The following is a 23,003-nucleotide window of genomic DNA, read 5'->3' on the forward strand; positions in this document are numbered from 1 at the left end:
ATTTACTATTTAATCCTTTAAAAACACAGATCTTTACAGGTATTGTACTATTCCTGTTAAAATAATTGAAATTATACTGCCCAGAGGATGTATAGAAGTGCTATAATTGCACTATGTGCCATCAAAACTTGAAGGATGAACAGGATCGAGGCACAGAGCAGCCATGAACTCTGGAAAAGTTCATACTTTTTGGTGCCCACCTGTTGGTGATGTGAGAGTTTTCATCAAGTCCAGGAGCGTTAGATCCTGATAAAACACCGAGATTTCAGTTCATTATTCGTCACAAAGGCAGCTGTCTTTTCCCGCTCTGAGCCTCTCTCTCCTCTTGGAAATAAGAGGACTCCATGTAAAAAGTGCAAGAATTGGAGGCGTGAAACTTTCCCCTCAACTTTTCCTCCCAGGCTCGGCCAATAACAGGGCTGGCTCTAATAAATGGACTCCTCTGATTTGCCTGAGCCTGCTGTCCTGGAAGTGAGTGACAGCAGAGGGAAAGACTTTTTTTTTTTTTAAAGTGTGTGGTGTGTGTGTGTGTGTGTGTGTGTGTGTGTGTGTGTGTGTGTGTGTGTTGCCCCGTTGACTTGAAGGGGGGGGGGGGGCTCTACGTGACGACTGAGCGAGGGGGCAACACTCTCCAGATCGGAGGCGCAGCCCTGCAGGAGAGTCGAGACGCGCAGAAGAGGGAGCGGAGCAGTGCGGGAGAGACGGAGTCCATCCGTCAAGCAAGTTGGAGGAACCCACACTAAGAAACCCCTTATGGCTGCTTGAGAAATAACGATACACCCCCCCCCCCCCCTTTTTTTCTCTTTCTCTGGGACTTTTGGCTTTTAGTTTTTTTTTTTCTTTTTTCTTTTTCTTCTTTTGTCCTGAAGTTTGCTGCAAGTCCAATTAGACGCTCCAAGTGAGAAAGTGAATCCACTTTGCAGTGGACGTCTGTGGCGGTCATGGATACCCCTATAAGATGGAAAGTTAAACGGAGGATAAGGGACGCTCAAATCACTTTAGCGGTGATTTTGCTTTTTGTCACGTCGCACACAACTTCAGGTAAGATGCGACGGTGGGATTTTTTTTGTTCTTGTTGGATACGCTCTTTCTTATTCTTTTCTTTTTTTTTACGCAGGAGCGCAGCACTGCTGGAAAAAGTTTTTTCTCTCTCTCTCTCTCTTTGCGTATAGAGGATTGCTGATGTCTGCCCCTCCTCCTTTATTTTGTGCCTTAATGTATTCAGTTTGGTTTGTCTGGGATAATGGGACTTGTCAAAGGTTTATATTATCTGGTGACAAAGGACGCCAAGTTTGCGCAAAGTTTTACGCACGCAGCAGCATGTGTGCATTTGTTTATAATCCTATGTGATTTATTGTGAAAAAACTTTCATGCATAATTAAAGTTACAGACGGACAAGTCGGGCATGTGTTTCTCAAAAGTCACTTTAAGAAGACTTTTTATGTGTTAGAGTTTAAAGACACTTTTCTGCGTCTTTTTTTTTTTTTTTCTTGGTAACAGATGAGGATGAGCAGAGCTTTCATGAGAGGGAGGGGTCTGAAGTGTCTGAAGTGGTTGGGTGGAGCCGCCTTAACTGCTCCAACATCTAGCAGCTCAGTCTCCAAATCAATATGGGCCCAACGCAGAGGCTCAAACAAACACATATCTCACTAATTGCATTCTGCAAATTCCCCCCATGCTTGTTAGTAACAGTTATATAACCCACAGTCTGAAAATATACATGCAACTGTTTGGTATCTTGCCTAAATGCCGCTGCATTCATAGGCTGGATGGAAGATGTGATATGTATCATCCCAGAGTACCACTCTCTGGGCTGTTGAGAGGTCATGCAGTGGAGCTTGGGCCTGGCCTATAAGTATTATTAGCACCTTAAGAGTGCCTTGCATGGTTGGTGGTGCTTTCTGCTCCAAAGCTCTGACAGGGGACCTTGAGGTGAACAGGTGGCTTCTCCTGTCTGATTTGCACGGTTTGCTGATGGTGTGAATTTGTTGCGGTGACTTGCGGAGCCTAAATGTTGGATTTAAAGTTGGTTTGGGTGCAGAGAATACATGGCTTGTGTAAATGTCTGTGGCTTTAGAGGCTTTAATGCTCTGCCAGACATGCAAGAAATACTGCAGCTTGTCTACTTTCATTTTGCCTGTAAATGCTCATAGTTAAACTTAAGTCACTGCATGATAGTCAGATCCAGATTATTGGGTGATTTTGTATAGCCAGGGAAGAGTTGGGATGACAACAGCATGCAGGTCTAGAGTCTTTTTGATGCTGCAGACTGGATTTAATTAACTCTTAAAAGTGACATAGAGGAACCAGAGTCATGTAAGTGATCCTCAAGGGGACTGGTACACTTCCTGAAACTCGACACTTGACACATGCCAAATGGGAAATACTTGATGAGTGTTCGCAACATGCCAACTACATGCAGGCTTTGTGTAAATTGATTATCTAGTCTATAAAAAATTAAGAAACGTACTTATTTTATGTATTTGTTTAGACTCATTTGCTTTCAAATTAAGCAGCAACCATGATAAAACTATTGCTTTATGTTCAGTTTCGGTCATATTACTCCCAATATTGCCACGTTTGGTAATAGATAGCATGCATTGTATTCCACATATCTTCTCTTTGAGAGCGACTAACAGTAATTACAGGTGATTAGTCAGTTCGTCAGCCGTAATACGTTCATCTCTACCAAAATCTCATGACGTCCAGCCATAGGGAGTGAGTGCACACTCTAACAAAGGTTTGCAGAGGCCTGCCTTCACGTACCATCATTGGTTCTGGGACTTATCAAGTCCGTACATTGAGTAAAAAAAAATCCCCTCAACAATATTAAGGTATGAAATTGATATGATTATCTGTACATACATCTACATTATATCTTTATATCTTCATCGTTACTTTATAAAAACTTTTTCTCTTACAATTATTAAGTGGTTTTACACAGCTGATGTCACTATAGCGTTTCCAAATTAATCATATAACTATGGAGACTAGCGTATTTTGTGTGGCGGTTACTCAATTAATTAATAGGCCCACGATTAATCCAATTCCCAAGAATCTAATGTGGCCAAAACCACATCATCACAAAACTGAATTTCCATCTTTTATTAATAGTTTGGATATAAAGTGGGATGATCATGTTGACGAATTGAAATTATTTAGCTTTGAATGTAGACATTTGACTACTTTCACCACTTGAGGGCAGCAAAACAAGACAGCAATGAGTTGAGAACTATTTTATTTATTCTCATAGATTTTTCTGGACTTGCTCAGTAAACGTTTTTCTCTTGCTAAATGTGCTAACTAGCTCGCTAACTGGTGCCGGTTATCTTCAGCGAGTTGGATACGGTTGGTTTCTCTAAAGTTGATCTGACTTTGACTTTCTGGCAACTTACTGCTGCTTGCAATAAAATCAAGGAAAAAAACAAACAAACATGTCTTTTGAGGAAAAACTACGCGATGCTATCTGGAAATCGAAAGAAAGAAAAGCTAAAATGCTCTCTAGCTGAAATGCTAAAAAGCTAAAATGCTCAAGTAGCTCAGTTAGCCTGCTTGCTAAATGATTTTCGTGCCTGCCTTTGCATGATATTGACAAAGATTACAAAGCCAGTGTTGAAATATGCCCAAACATTTTCTTGAAGCCATTACTTCTTCTTGCATTTTACCAAATTGTCTCGCCAGCTGGGGTCGTTGAGGATGAGCACACTGGTTATGAGTTGAGCTTTGTTGGTGAGACTGAGTCCCAATTCACAGAGCTTCTGGGAGGTCATCTTGTTTTTGCATGTGCGACGAAACCTTGCTTTTCAAGCTATGCGAAAAAAGTGGTAATAACAGCAGGCCAATAAGACACAAAGATCAAGAATGAGAAGGGAGGGTCGGGGTTCAGAGGTGAAGGTCAGGACTTTCAGATTGCCGCTGCTGTCAGGTTTACAGTTTCATGGCCTGAAGAAAGAAATTCTTTCTGTCGTAGCTCCACTGATTCTCACTCTTGAGGGGTGAAAGGAAAAAAAAACTTCTTCAGCAGTTTGCAAGCAATTCGAACCCTTGTTTGCGTGTTGCTTGTTTATAGTCTGTGGGACATAACTGGGGCATAATTTCTACCCAAATGCAGCTTTTTTCCCCCTCCATGATTGTGCTGAGTTGCTTTCTTTTTAATCAATGGCCTCTTTTTTTCCCCAAAAAAATCTGTTTTGACTCCTTCCACTGTGGTTTGTTGTCTTTACCAAAAGCTCTTTTGGATGGCCTTTGACTGTAACAAACATTCACACTGGAGCAGAATCGACTTGCACCAAGTGTTTTAGTCATCAGAAATTCTGGAATAACATTCTTTGAATACCTTGTGCAAATGAAAACAAGAATGGATTTTGGCCAAAGCCACTGATGGCGATTCAAAGGACTATTCGGTGTGCCAAGAAATCATGAGGCGTCCTCTTGATGCGAGAGTCGTGCTATATATTAGGAGCTGATATATTTTTTTAATCCTTAAGTACGTTTTAAAAGGGCTAAACAGAAGAAGGCCTTGCTGTTTTACTGAGCGCCTTTCCATCTGGATTTGATAAGTTCCATTGTGCTGTCTGCTAAACCCTCCAAAAAGCCAGAAAAAATGTCTTCCAGATGTTTTCTTCCCGTTCTTGGTGGAACAGGGGACCACGAAAAAAAAAAAAGGAATACTGTTGCCTTTTTTTTTTCAAGGGAAAATACATCGTCCTGTGCTAGGTTTTGGAGAGAATTTCTAACCAAAATACCATCTGCAGTCTTAAAGCACAGTTTGTTAAAATAATAGCAGCATGTCTAGCCTTTCAGCCGGGTTTGCACATACACATTCAGGGTCATTAAAAGGTTCTTTTTTTGGGGGGGGGGGGGGGGGGGGGCAAGCAAGCCAAATTTATGACAGGGTTAAAGGTCGAATACAGCTGGTCCACAGCTGCTTTTCATTTACAGTCTCTTTATTTCTGGACAATTTGTCTTCAAAAGGAATTTATTTGGATAAGTCAAATTTTCCTCTTTGGTCACTGTGTGTAAAGATCCTCACGAGGGAAAGATTCCATACAACGTTGGGAAAATTGTAGAACTCAGTTTTTGGGGATTTATAAGATAAGTTTACAGCTGCTTGCCCTGAAATATACAAGTAAGACCATTTCCATGTCCAGTTATGTAAGTTTGAGTTAAAACACAAACATTTACTTGTATACTAGTCTTAAAAAAGCAGGTTTTGGTAATCTCTCTCAAATATTGTATTTAAACCAAGAGAGACCAGTTCCTGTTAGTTGAAGCAAGTCTCCAGAATGAGCATTGTACACAAGCATTTAAAATGCTGACGTTTCATAACTGAAAATACATATCCATACCAGTGCCAAGTGTACTGGACCTTCATCATCATGTCAACAAAAATAAACACAATGTCAGTGTTGTGACACGGTTGTGGTTTGGATATTTTCAGGCACCCAAAGCCTTTTAGAAGACCACCCCACCAGTTGTCTCCTGGAAGATGATGAATGGTTATATTTAGGCAACTACCATCAACTTTCCTCCTGAATAAGACTTTTTAATTCCAGTTATTTTACTTTCTTCGTTGGTCCTGCCAAAATCCTTCCGTCCACTAGAGAGCACCGGCGGTCTCACTGTCCCAATAACCTTAACGGTTGACATAGTCATCTTTAGAGCCAGCTCTCTTTTCCTAGAAGTTCCTCTCCTCAGTAATCATCCTCCAGAGTCATAAAACTTTACATTTCAAACAGCTGCAAAAAAAAAGCTGTTTGTTATGCACCTTTAGTAGCAGCCCTGAGGTCATGTCCAACTCAATCAGATAAGAGTCAAAAGGGGAAAAGTGGGCTCTTGTGTGTAAGTCTATCGCCATGGCGGTGAGGAAGGAATCTGAGTGAGGTGGGCTGTCGAGACGCAGTGACCCCTCGACTGCATGTGCCACTTCAGCCTGTAAATGCAGGCTTTGTGGAAAGGACTCTGTAAATCAGCTCTAATGCCTGATAATAACATGGAAGATAAAACAAAGTATGCGGGACCAGGTTTCGACCCACTGTCAGAGTTAAGGAGATCCTTTGTGCTGCACAAATACTGCATTATTTGCCATATCCTGGACACTATATCGCCTATTCCTTTCCAGACGAATTAAGGGTCAAATAATTGTTTTGAACTGCTCAATGGTGGTCTGTACTCATGAAACATTGTGCTTGATTCAAAGCCAGAGGCTAATAAAGGTGATCCCTTGCCCAAACCTAGTATCTGATCATTTCACTTTAAAAGCGTTCTTTACTCTCTTGGAGACAAAAAAAAAAAGAAAAAAGAATAGAAAAACGATGAAAAATGGAAACAGCAGTATTTGAAATGTCAACACGAAGCACCGCAATGATGTAAAAGTTGGATGAGTTTGCCAATGATGCAACTCCCACTCCCGGTGTTTGATTCTAACAGTATGCTTTGTTGCAACATGCAGTGCATGGCAGAGTGAAAAGTTAAGTCTGGTCCAGGCTCACAAGCCGAGTGTTCACTTCAGCTGGGAAACAGTGCTTTTCTCTGTAATGGGGTATTATAATCATTGAGCATGGAAAGCAATGTATGAGTCATCCTTTCCAACCCCATTCCCCCTTCCCCAGCCCGAGCTTAGCCACAGCCTGGGCAGCAGAAGAACTGACTGTAAGCAGTTTTTGTTTTTCCCTTCTATGGGGAAATACAATGATTTCTGGTTACTTCAGATAGTTTACTGTTGTGAGTTTGGCTCTATTTTTAATTTATTTGGTGACAAAGTTAGTGAACACATTGACTGGATAGGCAGCAGGTTTTTGCTCATTCAGCAGTATTTTGCTGTTAAAACCCGAGACTTAATTAAATTGGTTTAATTGCGATAAAAACGGACGGAGCCGGAGATTGACCACAAATGCTCACATGTTGTGAGGCAAGCTCAAGGAAATGTGGCAGACTGATGGAAAAAAAGAAAAGAAACACGTGTCAGCTACAGACATTAGCAATGGTGTGTTGAAGGGCTGAAATGTTATTAGGAACAATTGATTGATTTACTCAGAAATTGTATGGATTTGCAGAATGGAAATAAGAAGAAAATATTCTCCATTGTGGTGAAAACTCTTCTCCCCTGTGCAATATAATGTAATGGGAAATAAGACAGGAGCTTCATTATAGTAGCTGTATGCACAGACATTCCCACTTAGGAGTATGACTGATAATTCATCTTAAACAGTTAGTTTATTTTGGGGTTTTTGAAGCATGAGATGCAGTGGTGCTGCTTCAATATACAGCCAAAACTACAGTCTTTGTGCAACAAAAGCCTTTTTGGCTTCGGTTAGGCAAAGTCCAACCACATGCAGGACTCGAGAAGCAAACCACAGCCTGTGGCATCAAAAGTTCAATTGCACCAAAATCTCTGCGGACTGGACTGGACTGAGCAGTAGTCATTAAAATGTCATCGCAGTTGGCTGTATATTGGTTTGTGATTTCTTCAAGTGTGCTTTTGATTTAAAGTGGAGTTTCATAACCATCACGTATAAACTTACCAGTGAACTGAAGATAACACTCTAATGGTATTTTTCTTCTCAGTTCTAAATTCAGTGTGCAGAAAATCTAACAAATTGGCTCCATCAAATAATTGAGCTCTTTTTTTTTTTTTTTTTTTATCTTTAATGTTCAACCAGTAAACACTCTGGTGTTTGGCTCCAGAGCTAAATCCATGATGTTAATGCTAATCGATTGTGGTCGGTGACTATTATAACTCATGCAGCTTGAGATAAACAGTTGTCCATGCCAGATGTGGCATTAAACCGCAGAAGAAGAAAACATAAATGGGGATGACATCACCAAAAGAGGGCTTGTTGAGGCACGTTTTGGTGGAAACTGATATTTTGGACATCTCTGCTGGATTTTGTTTAGTAGCCCCCAGCTCAAGTAATTTTGATCCAGTAGTTTTGTCAGATTGTTCGGGAATTGTTTGCTGATTTGGATGATTTATACTTGATGAAGGAGCTGAATGATTTTCACGGTAGTTAACTCGCACATGGACCTCTGTTCCTCAAGCACGACACTGGTTAACGTGTCAGTGGGAGAATTGATGGTTGACTTGGCTTGTCATTGCAACTTGTGCGTTATATTTGGCACTGTGCATGAGATGGCAATCTTCCCTTTCCTCAGGCTTCAGTCGGTGTGTGTGTGTGTGTGTGTGTGTGTGTGTGTGTGTGTGTGTGTGTGTGTGTGTGTGTGTGTGTGTGTGTGTGTGTGTGTGTGTGTGTGTGTGTTACCACTAGTACAAGAACAATGATCGATAACGTCAGTGTTCCCATTGTATCTTGACACTGTTTTTTCAGCTTTCTGACAAAAACCTTTGTTTGCCTCTGATTTTCTTTTCTTTTTGACGCCTGGCAAGGTTGCAGGTGCATCTCAAAACTATGCTACTGTTGATGCAATGTACCTTCTGAAGCCTGCTCCCATGCAAATACCGGCAGTCTCGTGGAGTTACAGGACTTTAGTCAAGTCAATAGCTAAAAAAAAACAAACCCCGACTATAAAAGCATATTTCGATTGTTTTGTCTCAGAAAAAAGTAATCTGTGACCTGGAAGCCTCAAAATATTTAGTCACTCTGTTCCTTAAGCTTGAAATCACAAGTTGGAGAATTAAAAGTGAAGATAGCAAAATTAAAAAAAAATTAAAAAAAAGTTTAGTTGTGATGTGTTTTTATTGTGACAAAAACAACAAAAACTGAAATTGTACAAACTTTTGCCAATAACAGGATCGTAATATTGCTTAAACCAACAACTTTGCGTCTCGAGATAACATCAAGTTAAGTGAACTTAAAAATCGAGCTCACCTTAACTAAGCATTTTGTTGAATTAACTTATCCTCTTTAGGTTAGCCCGGTCTCATTATTTGTTTTGGGCACAGTTAAACTTGGATTGAACCAATCTCTCAAAAAATTGTTGAGATGGCATTATTTATTTTCCCCAAAAAAAAATAGGTTTAGTAATTTGATGATGAAGCTCATCCTCTGCCAGAAAACATTGCATATTTGGATCAATTCCTGACATTAGCCAGAGGCGCTGCACCACCTTGAGAATGTGCTGCTGAGATTCAATGAGCTTCACTTCTGTCAGGCCTGGAAAGTCTTTAACAAAGATAAAAGCTTCGTTTCTCTGCAGGATATCATATGCATTAGATTCTGTTTCACAGTTTCTTTTTTTCTTCTAACTGTTGGTTGCTGGAGCAGTGGCAATAATCTGTGAAGCTGTGCGTGCGGGAATGGTTGTGTTGCGTCGGTGCTGCAGGGCCATCATTTTTATGAATTTCTCAGCAGCCAGCCGTTAAAAACCATATCTGCAGTGGGAGAGGCCAAATGAGATGAACGCTTATTGCAGGAGAAGATGAAACAGGCAGTTGGAGATGTCACTGCAAATGGAGAGTTAAAAAAACTAAACAAATGGAGGGGAAGAGGAAGACAAAGCCACAGAGGGAGGGCGGCGGTAAACGGATAAAAAGCCAGAGATAACGGTGATCAGGACGGTAACTATTTCTGCACTATCCTGGTGCAAAAATGAGCGCTGGGAGGTGCGCCGTGGAATCTTGACTCAGTTTTTCCATCTTAGTCTGCGGCGGAGAGCAGACAATGATTTATCTTTGCTGCTGGGAGCTGCAGCGCAGAGACAGTGAAGTAAACCATCTGGTATTCCCACTGTTAAAGCAATAAGAGGTGAACTGAAGCGCTGAGCCCCAAAGTACACAGGAGGAGCTCTGGTCAGAAAAAAAAACTAAAACTCTCTGTGCTCTGGATCATCTTTCAGGTGTGTTGTTTGTGTGTGTTGTGTGTGTGTGCCACTTTCTGAAGACTGTGGATTTTTCCGAGTCTGCGTGTCTTATTTTTTTGTCCGCCTGCTCTCTCGTCCTTTTACAATCAGAGACGAGGATTTATGCTGCAGCATCTAATGTGTTGATCAAACCTACTGAAGTGAACGCATTTGGCAAACAAACACAGAGACCTCACTCTCCTCTCATTTCCTCTTCTGCCTGGTCCTCCCTGCTGCTTTTTCCACGTGCAGCTCACAGCCCAGGTCACTGTGTCAGTGTCCTGAAATGCCTGGACCTGGAGTTTGCAGATAAAAGGAAACTTAGCTGAACTGTACACAGGGGGATATCGCTTTATCCTCCATGATAAAGCGATACGCTTTCATCCCAATGGCGTTGGATGGTACATTTTTATTGCAAACAAAGGAGCTGCCAACAACATCACTCCTTTTTTCTACGACTAATAACAGCATGTGAAGCAATTGCGTAACTCTGCTGATAGCATTAATCAGAGTATGTAAAGAAAATAGAAATAAAAATCCACAAACTATAAGCTTGACTTCAAAAAATTATCCAAATTACAGCACTTTCAAGCTGGTTTTTGTGCGCATAGACATATTTTTCTTCTTGATGAGTACATTCATAGTGCCAGATCAGCATTGGTGTAACTTAAACCTTCGTCTGAACCCCACTTCAAAGTGATTAGGGCATGCTGTTGTAATTTGCCAAGAAGCCCGTCTCAGTACTTTTAATTAAGCTGTGGTGTGGAGGTATGTGTGATGGCTTGACATCTCGCACCTTGGCATCCGCGCTCCCGTGCATGCCTGCATTAGTTTACTCATGTGTTGCATGTCTGCAGTGTAACGTGCCCAATCTAGCATAAGGCCAATGCCTGCAGGACGATTCCAAACGTCTGGTCACATGATGCCGAGGGGCAACAGGTCGAGGTCAGCGAAGGAGAGATGCATTTGGTTGTCGGGGTTGTTTTCTTAGTGAATGCATATATTTGAGATTCTTAAACTCCATGAAGACATGAGTTGGTCGACAAAATAGTCTGATGAGCATTAGACTGTAATTCTGGCAGAGAAGTTTATGTCTTGTGGCCACTGAGTCAGGACAAGTTGTACCAACTTAAAGCTGTAAAAGAATGAAAGGCAACACATTTTTTTTTTTATTGAAATCTCAAATGTAGCTTTCATAAAAACAAAATGTTCCTATAAAAAGTAAACAGTGTTTACTAGTTAATTGATTTAACTAAATAATTTTTTTTTTTAAATTTTTCTCACCAGTTGGATACAGTTGGTATTTGAAGTATATTTAATAAATTTCTGCCTGTATTGTTTGCTTGGTAAGATGTTTCAGAACTAGTTCCCATTTACAAGCACGACCCAGTTCATGTATTTGTGGCCTTGTAGTCAAACTGGCCTTAAAATTGGGTGTTAAGTCCTCAAATCCTGCTTTTGTAATCCAGGCTTATTTGTAGAGCTATTGTTTGTTCATCTTCAACAAATACCACCTTTGCAATCAAAATACAGGTTGGACCCCATCTCTGTGAAATATGTATATATTAAGTGTAAAGAAAGAGCATGATTAGGTCTGAGGTTACTCCCAATGTTTCTTTGAGTCCCCTCAGATTTCCTCCAGAAAACTGCACCAAGCTCTTGATTTGCTAAAACTTTAAATTGAAGCCAAACACACGCGTTCACACTGACACAGCCTTCGAAATGTCAGAAATGGAAAATTCTAGAGTCTGATTTAGTTTCCAGTGTTGTATTATTGTTTTATTTGGCACGTGCAGGTGTCATTTTAAAAACTCTTAGAAACCAGGGGGGGGGACTGCTTTCGTCATTGTGTTAGTATCCAAATGATATCCAGGGGAAAAGTTTTAATGTGATAAACTGACAAGAAGGTTTTAGTAGCTTCAGCTCAACATTTGCCACTGTTACCACAATGGATTAAATCCTTAAATGAACTGTACCAGTGGAGTATTACACAGCTTAAGTGTGAGAACCTCTAAATAGCGTGAATCGTTGGTTATATTAGACCAAATAAGGCTTAGGTGTTAAGCCCATTGAGTATCCTGAATTAAGCATGTGCTTTTCATCGGTTATGAATTCCACTTTTAAACTCTTGTGTGCCAAGACGTCATACTTCCTCTTTTAAACTGCACATAGATTCATTTTAATTAAAGTCGGGGGGGGGGTGCTTTAATTGTAACCTGATGTGCCCACGGTGAGCTTCCTGCTTCACAACAGTTGGCTTCAAGTTTTATAACAAAATCAGCTGAAGTTTAAAAAAAAAAAAAAAAAAGACTCTTGCACCCTGGCTGTCGGTGATGCGCTCTAGGAGGGGGAAGTCTCTCATTGGGCGTTCTTGTTTTCAGCTGTGCAGGTTTCCAAGAAGGGCAGGGTCCTCTTTATGGCTGCTAATTACTCCTTGTCCTCAGCGCCAGGTCAAGCATGTGCCTGGAGAGTCAGGCCTCACTTCAGGAAGGGCCGGAGGAGGAGGATAGGGGGCAGTGAAAGCGGGAAGAATGTTAATCCACCTCCCCGCACCCCACCCCTCCATGAAAAAGTCCTAATTCACTGGTGCGGCTCCCCCTCCTCCTGTCAGATGAAATGGTATGGTTGCAGAGCAGAGTGTGTGCGTACGTGAAAGTGTGCATTTGTGGAAATAGAGGCTAGGATGATTATATAGAGGAATGGGATCTGCCACAATCTTGGCACGGAACCAACAGCAGGATTATGAATCTGGCACTGGGAGCTGGCAAAGACAGAAAAAAAGAAGAAAGTGCAGTCAGGTAGGGAGGGAAACATATTCATATAAATAAAAGCACATTGGGCCTTCTGTCTGCAGCAGTTTGTTGTAATGTAAAGTTTTGCTGCAGCTTTTAAAATAACTCAAAGCCTTTTATGAATTCATTACATTTTACTACGCGGCATCGCGTTCAACCCAATGTCTGACAAACAGACCTGTAAAAAGATGAAAACAAAGTAAATCACAAAATTTTGTGAGAATCACATCAAAAAAAGGACTTTGCTAACTCGCACATCTCTCATCTCATCTTATTTACAAGTTTATTCCTTTGCACGTGTTGTGTGACGAACCAACTGTACAGCCACCAGTAGATACGCCATATTATTATTTTTTTTACACGTTTGAAAACACCCTTGCCTTTATGTGCATGGTTTGAATGCACTGTATGTAATTGTACTTGTGTACTGCAGACGCCTGTGGCCAACTGAGGTACTGCATGCATCTACATTAGCTCTTCAATGTGTTACAATATACATCGTATGGCTGAGATGAGAGTGTGAAGAGCTCAATGGATTTGTTGTGTTTTGTTGGGTCGCTTCAGACGGTGGTTTAAAATCCATTACCGAAGAGTCCTGCATGTTTTGGAGTTTGTCTCTTACTGACGTACTGCGATTTGGTGATGTGTCATCGTCAATCTGTGCAGCTTTACCGAGACTCTGGGATCGGGCTCAGATGATTTACACTGGAGAAAAATGAAATCAAAATGCAAAATACACTTGCAAATATTTATTGCGATAATTAGGAATAACAGTGGGGCTTTTTTATTTTTTGGTCTCCTATGATAGAAGCGCTGGTATGAGTGGTGTGAAATCTAACGTAAATCCATCCGATATTGTCGCTTTATTCTCTCTGATAGCCATCTTCTGCATGAGGATGCAGAAACTTCCACTTCCGCAGTCGTATTTGCTTGCGTGGTAAGCATTCAAAGCCACCGAGGAGGGACACCAGACTGACCCTGAGAAAATGTACACACGACCGTGTCATGTAAACAGTTTGTGTGTGAGCCGCCTCCGGGATGTGAGGGTCTGTGGTCACGGGGGGGGGGGGGGGAGAAACTTCATATTTTTAGCATCTAGTGCAAGAAGTGTCGGTCCCCAGAGGGAACGGCCCTGCTAAGAAGGTAAACATCTCATCTTAACAAGGTGGGATTGAGAGCCATACCTGTGGTTTGGGATGTGGTGAGGACTGCTTCCGCTGGAGGTTCACCCCGGAGAAGTGTATGAATGAAGGTGTGTGAGAATATGCTAATGAGAGAGGGAAGCAGGGGTGATAATGTGTACTTTTATAACACTCTGAAGTGCCCGGCCAAGAAAAATGGTTGTTGATTTTTTTTTTCTTTTCTTTTTTTCCCCTTTGCACCCGTTGAATCATGACTTATTGAATAAGACATTTGCTGTTTTTCAGATGGATTTTCGATAGGACTCTTATTTGTAGTTGGCCCCTGAAAAGCCATTTATTGTGCTTGCCTCCGGGCTTCCTTCTCAACTTATTGGCCTTTTCCACCTGGCTCACTTCCAGTTGCCCGTGCCCTGTGGCTGCTCTCAGATCCGAGGGGATCTAAAAACCTACGGTGAAAAAAACTTAACAAAACAAAAAATTCACGTGAGGATTAAAGGAACATGGAGAGATGAGAAAGTGTCGCACTTTGATGACATGAAACCCTGATGGTTGAGGAGAGCGGTTAACATGTATGCAGTGAATTGAGTGCTGGTGACAATCGTTCCCCACCCCCCAAGAAAAAAGGTTGTAATCTGAGAAATGTAAATTGTTTTATTGCATACATTAATCCTTTATATTAACCTTTCACTGAGGGTAAAGTATTTGACATAGAGCCCCTTTGATATTTACCTGATACTTCTTACAAAATTAACTTGGTTTACCTTCAGCTTGGGCTCATCTTATATAGGAGAAGACCATATATATATATATATATATATATATATATATATATGGTCTTCTCTAACTGTATTTCAATGATGATTTAGTTAAAGATGAGCTGAGGGGATTTCACCTGTCACCATCACAGACTGCAGCAACAAAGCAAAGCTGTGTCCAAATTAGGAAACGGGCACAGTGCGTGCGGTAGCGAGAGAGACTATGGCGACATGTTTAAATGGGGCAGACAGAAAACGGAGGCGGTGGCTGGTTGGTTGTAAAAATCCTCAAATCCCAAACATCACTCCGCTGTCTGCAAACATTACGATCAGATTTTAACACCACGTTTTGGCTGTAATTTGGCAGCGGTTCAGTTAGAGCACTTACACATGCGGTCACCGTGTCAGCTGTAACTCTGCTATTTCCATGCCTTGTATGGGCCGCCCTCGTGCAGCCCTCAGTGACCGATTGATGCGTCTACCAAGGGATAATGTGCTGTTGGATGCTGGCTGGGCAGAAGGGAATTACTGTTGTGTCAGAGAAAAACTGTCGTGGTTTTTCACGGGGAACATTTGTGGCCGTCTGAGAACGAGAAAAAAAAGAGGGGCGAAAGCCTATGGGCTTACCCTTCGGTCAACCATGGCTGTTGTTAAACATCGTTTTAAATGAGAGCGGCCTGTCTGTGCTAGTTTATGTGTCACTCTGTTAGTCTGTTAGTTTAGTGGCTGGGGAGCAGTCACTCCCTCTGTGTATTTATTGAAACTGATAATGAATTAAAGAGCCAGTTGCAGGACTTGTTTTATTTTTATTTTTTTAATTACGACTTCGAAAATTAAAGTTTGTCTGACGTACTGTAGACTTGAAGACAATCTCTGCCATTGCAATGACTTAATGTAGAGAGCCCTGTGAAATAAAGTACGTGACCCAACATTTAAACTTCAATACCTCCATAAGTTGTGCATGGAGAGAAGTAATGACCTTGAATCTTGGGGTCGTAGGTTCAAATCCAATTTGTGGCAGGGAGAGCACCCTGCGTACAAAGTAGCCATTTCTATGTCTGGAATTTCCAGAGATTTGCTGTTGTCACACCTCTGATAGGGACCGGAATAGCTGAACATTGGGATTATTAAGATGGAAAATGATTTTGATTGTGGGCTAAGTTCTCCCTGTGGTAATCCAGCTAAAACTAAACTAAAAGCGACGATCAGCAGTAACCGGTCCAAAGCATCAACAGCCAGGAAAACAAAATGTGAGTTATAAACCTTATCAATAAACGTGGAGAAAACAAAAACTGTATAGAAATATGTTTATGGTCTATTGTATTCAGTTTGACAGTCATAAACAGTTTTCATAATCTACATTTGCTCGTGGTCTGCTGGATAAATAAATCATTTTGAAGTTGTGGTTTATTGTAAAATCATGATGATGATAAAATCATCAATAATTTCAAACATGGCAGAACGCAAACGTTAACTCGAGACAGACTGATCATTTTTCAACAAAAGCACATTCCCAACATGGTCGGCCTCATTAAAGGAACCTCTGTCATCGCGGTGAATGATAGACATTTTCTGGCTGGTGGGCGGACTTCTGTGTCTTTTCATTGTGAGCCGATGACAGACAAAGATGTTGTTCTCTTTCTGTTTAGACCCTTCACCTGCTTAGAGGCTCTGTCATCCAGTGGCTCGGACTGACAGGAATATGAATGTAGTTATCCTCTTGACGTGGTTACAGGCCCATCTTGGTGAGACTTGAAACACTTGGGTGCGGTGCCCCGAGATTAAAAGACCTCTGCGAGATGCACCTCTCATGATTCCTCCTCATAGCTAATGCTGCCTTCTGTGATGGGAAGATTCAAACACCCCAGGCCAATTAGACACATCAATCACCTTCTCCAATAGAAAAAAAAAAGAAAGAATGTGTTGCAGATTTTGTTGGATTTAAACAAGTGTGTTCATCTCTGGAGCAACAAGCCGTTACATGCATTTTGACTAATTATGGATTAAGACTCTTCGTCGAGTCTTTTGTCTTGCTGATTGAGGAAGTAAGATGCAATCAGACTGTGGGTGAGGAAGTCATCTTTCACAGTCATTGCACAGCTGTGGAGGAACACGTGCAGCCAGACTGCTCATAAATGGAAACCTCTGCGGAAGAATGTCCAAGTTTCTTTTTCTTATTTTTATTTTTTTTTAATTGATCAGTGCTGCACGTGAGTCATGTATAATGACATCCAGCTGCCGGCGGTTGCAGGGCGATGCAGACGGCACTGAGGCTGAGCTTCGATCGGCCACTTCCCCTCCCCGAGCAGCAGCCCTTTCACTCTCAGATGGATGGGGCTATTGAGTGCTTTTTCCTTTTTTTTTTTTTTTTCTGGGAACAAACAGTGTGTGTGGTCTTTGTAGGCGGACACAAGGACTGCTTTACCTGCATGTGGGTGTGTGTGTTTGCGCTTTTAATCTCGTCCAAGTGGGGTTTTTGTTTTTCCTTTTTTGCGCTTGCACATAATCAGGCGGAATACCACAGCCTGCCTGCTTTTGTTTTTGTTTTATTTCCTCAACTCCTGCGCCATAAAATCCTTCCCATGTCTTGTTTTCAGTTTGCTTCCTCGCTTTAGTGTTTGCCCTGCTCTAAAACACTCTGGCAGCCCCACCGGCCCCCCCCAACCTTCCATAGCTGTCCCAAAGGACGTGGCCTTATTGCTCTGCTTGAGAAAGCCTGGATGTTAATGTGTGCCATTGTGCAGCTTGTTGTGTGTGCATCTGGCTGCAGGAGCAGCTGGAACTGTTTGTCCTGGGCGGTTTTGGCACGTGATGGCGCGGTTCAGGGTCAAACCCCCGTTTTACATTGTTCTGACCCACTGTACTTCTGCGGTGGCCTGACTGCAGCCGGACCGACTGGCTCGAGAGTGTGCAAATTGTACGTTTGCGGTCAGAGTGGGAGGTAGCAGGAGATTTAGCCTTGCAGGGAAATGGACAGTAGGGATGGTTTTCATGCGGCTCCAACCTATGATCTTGGTGATCTATATATGGGTAGATCTCTTTTTAGTACCGAAAGAGAGAGCAAAGATCTTCTCTGAGACAAAAGTCTCTCAGCCACTGCTGAGTAACTACTAAATCTGAGTCAGCAAAACATTTAAGAAAAACCGAGTGAATGGTGAAAGGAATTTGGCATAATTATGGTTTCATGCAAAAATTTCTGATGTCTATATTTGTGTTTTTATAAACAATAATGTAAACTGGCCGATGTCTGGAAAATTAAAGTTTCAGTCCACTTGATTCTTCTTTAAAGCTAACATCTCTTTTTTTGTTCTGTTTCTCCGTTCTTTTCTTTTTTGCAGCCGAACCAGCAGACCTCTTGAAGATTTTAGATTTTCACAGTTTACCTGAGGGTGTTACAAAAACAACGGGTTTCTGTTCACAAAGGAGGTCATCACAAGGGTCCGATGTTGCTTACACAGTATCCAAAGATGCCCAGCTCAGTGCCCCCACCAAACAGCTGTACCCAGGTGAGTATCTGCCACCATTCACAGTCAACACTCATGTCAAAGGTGTTTGACACCCCTGATCTACACTATTTGACTTGTCTTGATAGAGAACTAGTCGCCAGGAGCATCCCCACCCAAAGTATATTAAATCAAAACTCCTAACCATTTCTCATAACACACTTCGGATGTAAGTCACCACATTTTTGTGGCCCTTCCTACATCTTTAACTCACCTCCCATTATCGCCACCTGGTCGGCTTCGTGACCTCTCACCCTTTCCTCATTGTAAACTGCAGATATAATGTTTTAACATGACTGGAAAGCAATTTGTATTTGCTCCCACCAAACCTGTTCCTTTCTTTCTCTCCAGGTAGCACTTTTATTGGCTGCTATAACTTGATTATTTATGTCAACTCTACTTTTACTTTATAGGATCTCGGGTAGATTCTGCCTGCTGTTTAATCTTTCACTTCCCCGTAAACTAGTTTACTCCTCCCTGAAACATGTGCACAATGTCTGTGTGCTTTACAGCAGAAACCTGCATATTAAAAAAAGAGAGAAGAGATCTATCAGATTTTTCAGTAAGAGGCTGGATTTTGTTGCTTGGTCACATTAAAATGTTGGAGAAACATAGATAATGCATGTCCCCCTGGAAAGTAGTCACCAGATGTGTGCGATCCGGCCCTGTAATATTGGATGTTGTAGGAGGAGCTGGATGATGGAAAAGCAGTGAAAATAGGGGTGGCGGAGGGAGGGAAGTCTGGGGTTCCACTTCTGCCTTGTTCTATTGTGCTGACGTGGCTCCGAGCTGCTGCTCGATGGTGCGCTGCAGCTCTCTCTTTCTCTCCTCCTTCTCCCTCCTTCCCACTTTGTTTTCCCCGAGGCGTCATCATTTTTTCCCTCTATCATTTCTCACTGCTGCGTCTTATTTAACTTTTGCTTTGCGAGGCGTGCTAAGCAGCCCCCTCTGTTTCCTTGTCATATCTTCCCAACTCAAAGCAGACATTCCCAATCATAATTAAGTGACTCAGACAACTAATGTCTGTAATTGTTCTGATTAGTTAGTACGTTTTCTGCAGGTTTAGCAAACACACACACAAAAAAATGCCACAAATGTTTGGATATAGCAAGGGTGAAAAAAAGATAGATATAATATCCATTCGTGTAGTCTTAGCCTCCACAATGATTAGATTAGATGATAGCCTCATTGGGATGTTACACTGGCCTCAGCGGATCTTTGATCCATAGCATGACTCTTTCTCGGGGCTTAAAGCGAAGCCTCCTGTGGCCGGCGTGCCCTCGCATGCTCTCCAATCAAACGAATACTGTTCACTTTGATGCCGTATGACAGCACAGCCTCATATGTCTCTCTGTTTAGACACACACATGCTGTAATTACACACATGCTACTATGGATCATCCAAAATAACAGTCTACATAAAACAAACCAACTTGGAGGAGTCCAGAACCTGCACCACACCGTCTCAAGGGGCAAACAGCATAACTAGATGTCTGTGGCTTTGGAGGCTTTAAGATTCACTTGCAGTTGTAGTGATGTGGCCCCTCTCTCTCGCCTCAACATTAGGAGAATGTACAGCTAATATATTCCAGGAGGCAGGCAGCTGGAAGTGTGAGATCATTCTGTCTCCCCCTAACTGAGTTAGCCCCTGAGTTATGACTTTGGCCTGAAATTTGAATTTTCAACCCAGAATCCCGACTCCAAAAAAGGTGACAAACAAGTCATCTGCAGAAACTTAAGCCATCCAAATAAACTTGAATTTTCTTGTGACCATAATGTTCAAAGCTTGAGAACACCCTGGTCCGTGACCCCATAACCAGAGACAGCCTGTGATGATGTGCTGGAAAAGAGCGAGTTCAGACATGCACTCATTAGGCAAACATGTGGAAGAGATGATTCATTTTGAAAGTACTGAAGCAGTAAGAGCAGAAAAGAGCTTTCTTTTACCTTTATTACGTGGATGGGAAATAAAGTAAATGGCCAATGTAACAGTCTGCTCCCTTCACAACACCCACTGTTTTGACTGTGTCTATGACTAAAACATCTGTCTGAATTAAAAAAAACAAATCTACCTCTGGTTTCAATTATGTCTCTTGTAATAGGATAACATAAAGTGAAACAGCTCATTAATTTTGTCTCAGTTAGTTATAGGTTAGGTTATGCACAGCTGTCTTCTAGAGTAAAATGACAAGATCCCAAGCTGTAAAAGCAACGTTTGCTATTTATTCAAAATCAATGCATCTTCAAAATATCCTTTTAATTCAAACAAAAAACTAACTTCTGATTGCATTAAAAAGATGCACCACACCATTCAATACAATTTTGATGAGGCGAAGTGTCAATTAAGAGGATTCACACGTTTCCCCACCAAATGTGACATTTGGTGGGGAAACGTGACACGGTCTAATGGATGTCTGTTAACTTAGAGGCCAATTTAAATATCATTACAGCTAATTTAGATAATGACAGCAATAGTTAACTAATTGTGTTTTCGTCTAATTGTGCAGTTTGTCACTTGAAATTGATTTTTGCTTTGTTAATTTGAGAAGACATCAACTTTAATGGACAGATGACTGAACAATTAAGCTTGATTATTTTTTTTACAAAATTGTGCTTAATTTAACACAGAAAGTTACTTGGAGATACCTCAAAGACGTCTACCAGTCCTGCCTTTCCATTAGAGCCACTTACACTCAGGGTCAATCGCCTGTGTCCGTTACTCATCCATGCTTCTGACTCACTACACCGACAGAAGGGTCCAGTCGTCTCTGCAGCTGTATGCAGTCCCGCTGGAATGCAGCTTGTCTCATGCAGGGATCTGGATTTTGACACGGCGTTGACTGATTGATCAACCGCAGGTTGCAGGACTTTTCTACCCCATTTACCTGCTTGTATGCAAAGTGTCAGAACATCAGTTTTGAGCTTTTCTTCACGATATATTGCAAGTTTTACAGAGAGCAAGAGAGAGCGAGTGAGAAAAACAATTTAGGTTTTACCTGTCAAATATCAGCAGTGCGAGATCAGTCCCAGGGCAACCCGCCCTCTCCGACTGCTTGAACTTGTAAATAAAACCTCTCATTATCATGATTGAAACCTCTCTCAGAGGAAATTAAAAGCTGGTCATATTATACTAAAGATATTTTTATCAAAATAGAAGGAAGCACTTTTTAGTTATTCAAGCTGGAGAAATGTTAGATTGGTTCCTTATCGAGCGTGGGGTTGCCTTTGAATCTCTCCGAAAGTTTTTGGCCCGGCATCAGGTGGTGATGCCAGGGTAAACTCCCAGGACTCCTGGCACCAAAGCCTTTCCATTGCCATCATGTCGGTGCCCCCCCAATGCACTCACACACTAAAAGGGGAATGAGGTATCTCTCATCTGGTGGCCTGAAGTAGCAGGTTGAGAGACACATTCCAGAGAAACTGGAGCCTTTTCTTGTTGGACCCCCTCTTTTCTTCCCTTTACTAGAGCTCCAAAGTGAAAGGGAAGCTGTGAACCTCCTGTTATTCAGCTGTCTGCAATGCAGATTGTAGACTTTGACCAATGAATCAAGTAATTGACAACACGTTGGGAGTTAGTCCCTAAAAGAGAAGGCTTATTTGCTTTTGATGGTTAACTTTTCTCGCGTGATCGAAATAAGCCAAATGATTCTGGTGTCAAATTACGTGCACTTGCAGGCTGCGGTCCATTTGGAAGACGGGGCCTTTTTCAAAGATGCTTTCAGGAAAGGCACTAAAATGTAAAGAAAGAAATTAAAAAATGAGCTGAGATGTGATGAGTAAGGATGTTTGAGTCAGAAAGTTTGAAAAATATCCTGGAATCCAATCTAATATGTCCACTTTATTTATATTCATTCTAATTGCCATAAATCCTTTAAAATCAAATGTTTCCTACAACTTTTCAGGGTGCCCGTCTCCCTCTCACCCTAAGCCGAACCTTTCACCTCCAGACAAACAGACAATACTGAGTCATTGTCTCTGCCACAGGCTTGTCTCAGGTGTAAACAGATACAGCAATGAAGTTCACTTCGCTGTGTCTTTTTCCCCACCCCCGACTTCTCTTTTCACATCATTGCTCTTCTATTTCACTCACCTAATAAAGGATTATTCTAAATCTGTCTTCCTCATCAAACCGCCTTCTATTCCAACCCTTTTCTTTTTTTCCAGAGGTTTGCCTGTCTCGTCTCGCTCTCTCCTGCGCTCTCCCCCTCGCCTGCTTTCTGCCGTCCTTGTGAAGCGTCTGTCAATTAAAGCAATGTTTCTCATATGATGCCAAGTTGAATTCCTGAGGGAGCACATTGCCAAGGCATGTGCTCTCCGCATGATGCGATTCAACGCCTGGCATTAATGAAGGAATGATAGAGAAAGGCAGGAAGGGAAGACAGGAAGACAAACAGACATCCAGATGCTGACAGGGGTGAGAGAAGATGAAGCCTGGATAGGGGAACGAGAATGGGTTGCTGGTAAAATTCATTACTGTAGCCTCATATCTCTCTGATTGGCACTCTTAACTATAGTTACTCCTGTTCACAATTTTCCAGCGTGTCTTCTATTATTCTGAGAGAAAACGCTTTGACGACTGCACAAGAGATCAATAGTTGTGCTATGTTAAACCTTATCCAGAAAGCTAGTTTCACATGATTTGATTGAATCTGTCAGATTAAAAAACTCTGCTAGCCTTACTAGTCTGACCTCCACATCCGCGTCCTGTCCCATTTTTCTTTTAATAAGGTCCTGAAAACACCTCAGTTTGGGAATCTATCTGACAGATGTGCTCCATACTTTCACAAAATAGCACAAATACTTGCCGCAGCATACGAGAACCAAGCAGATGAAAGATTTTTTTCTATCTGCGATATGTTTACATGTCAAGATATTGTGGATTTTTCTAAAGTTTTCAAAAAAGGTGTTTGAATTGCATCTCTGATCAAGACTTTTAAGCTCTTCTCCAGCCCTGCCCGGGACACTTGCCGTTGTCTGTTAGATCCCTCAGCTGTGGGAGAGGAGGAGACTGAG

At 41.7% G+C, this 23,003-nt stretch overlaps 1 protein-coding gene across 2 annotated transcripts in view; it reads left to right on the forward strand.

The window, feature by feature from the left end:
• The first annotated feature begins 629 nt into the window (after positions 1–629).
• col5a1 (procollagen, type V, alpha 1) overlaps positions 630–23,003 on the forward strand; it is a 76,971-nt gene continuing 54,597 nt past the window's right edge. For both annotated transcript variants that reach the window (XM_080476482.1, XM_080476483.1), the window contains exons 1-2: positions 630–1,041; positions 17,826–17,993. In XM_080476482.1, coding sequence (XP_080332608.1) covers positions 942–1,041; positions 17,826–17,993 — 268 coding nt within the window. In that variant the 5' untranslated portion in view covers positions 630–941. The remainder of the gene's footprint in view (positions 1,042–17,825; positions 17,994–23,003) is intronic.

The sequence above is a fragment of the Lipophrys pholis genome (genome assembly GCF_963383615.2).
Source record: "Lipophrys pholis genome assembly, chromosome: 12".
In the NCBI taxonomy this organism is placed as follows: Eukaryota; Metazoa; Chordata; class Actinopteri; order Blenniiformes; family Blenniidae; genus Lipophrys; species Lipophrys pholis.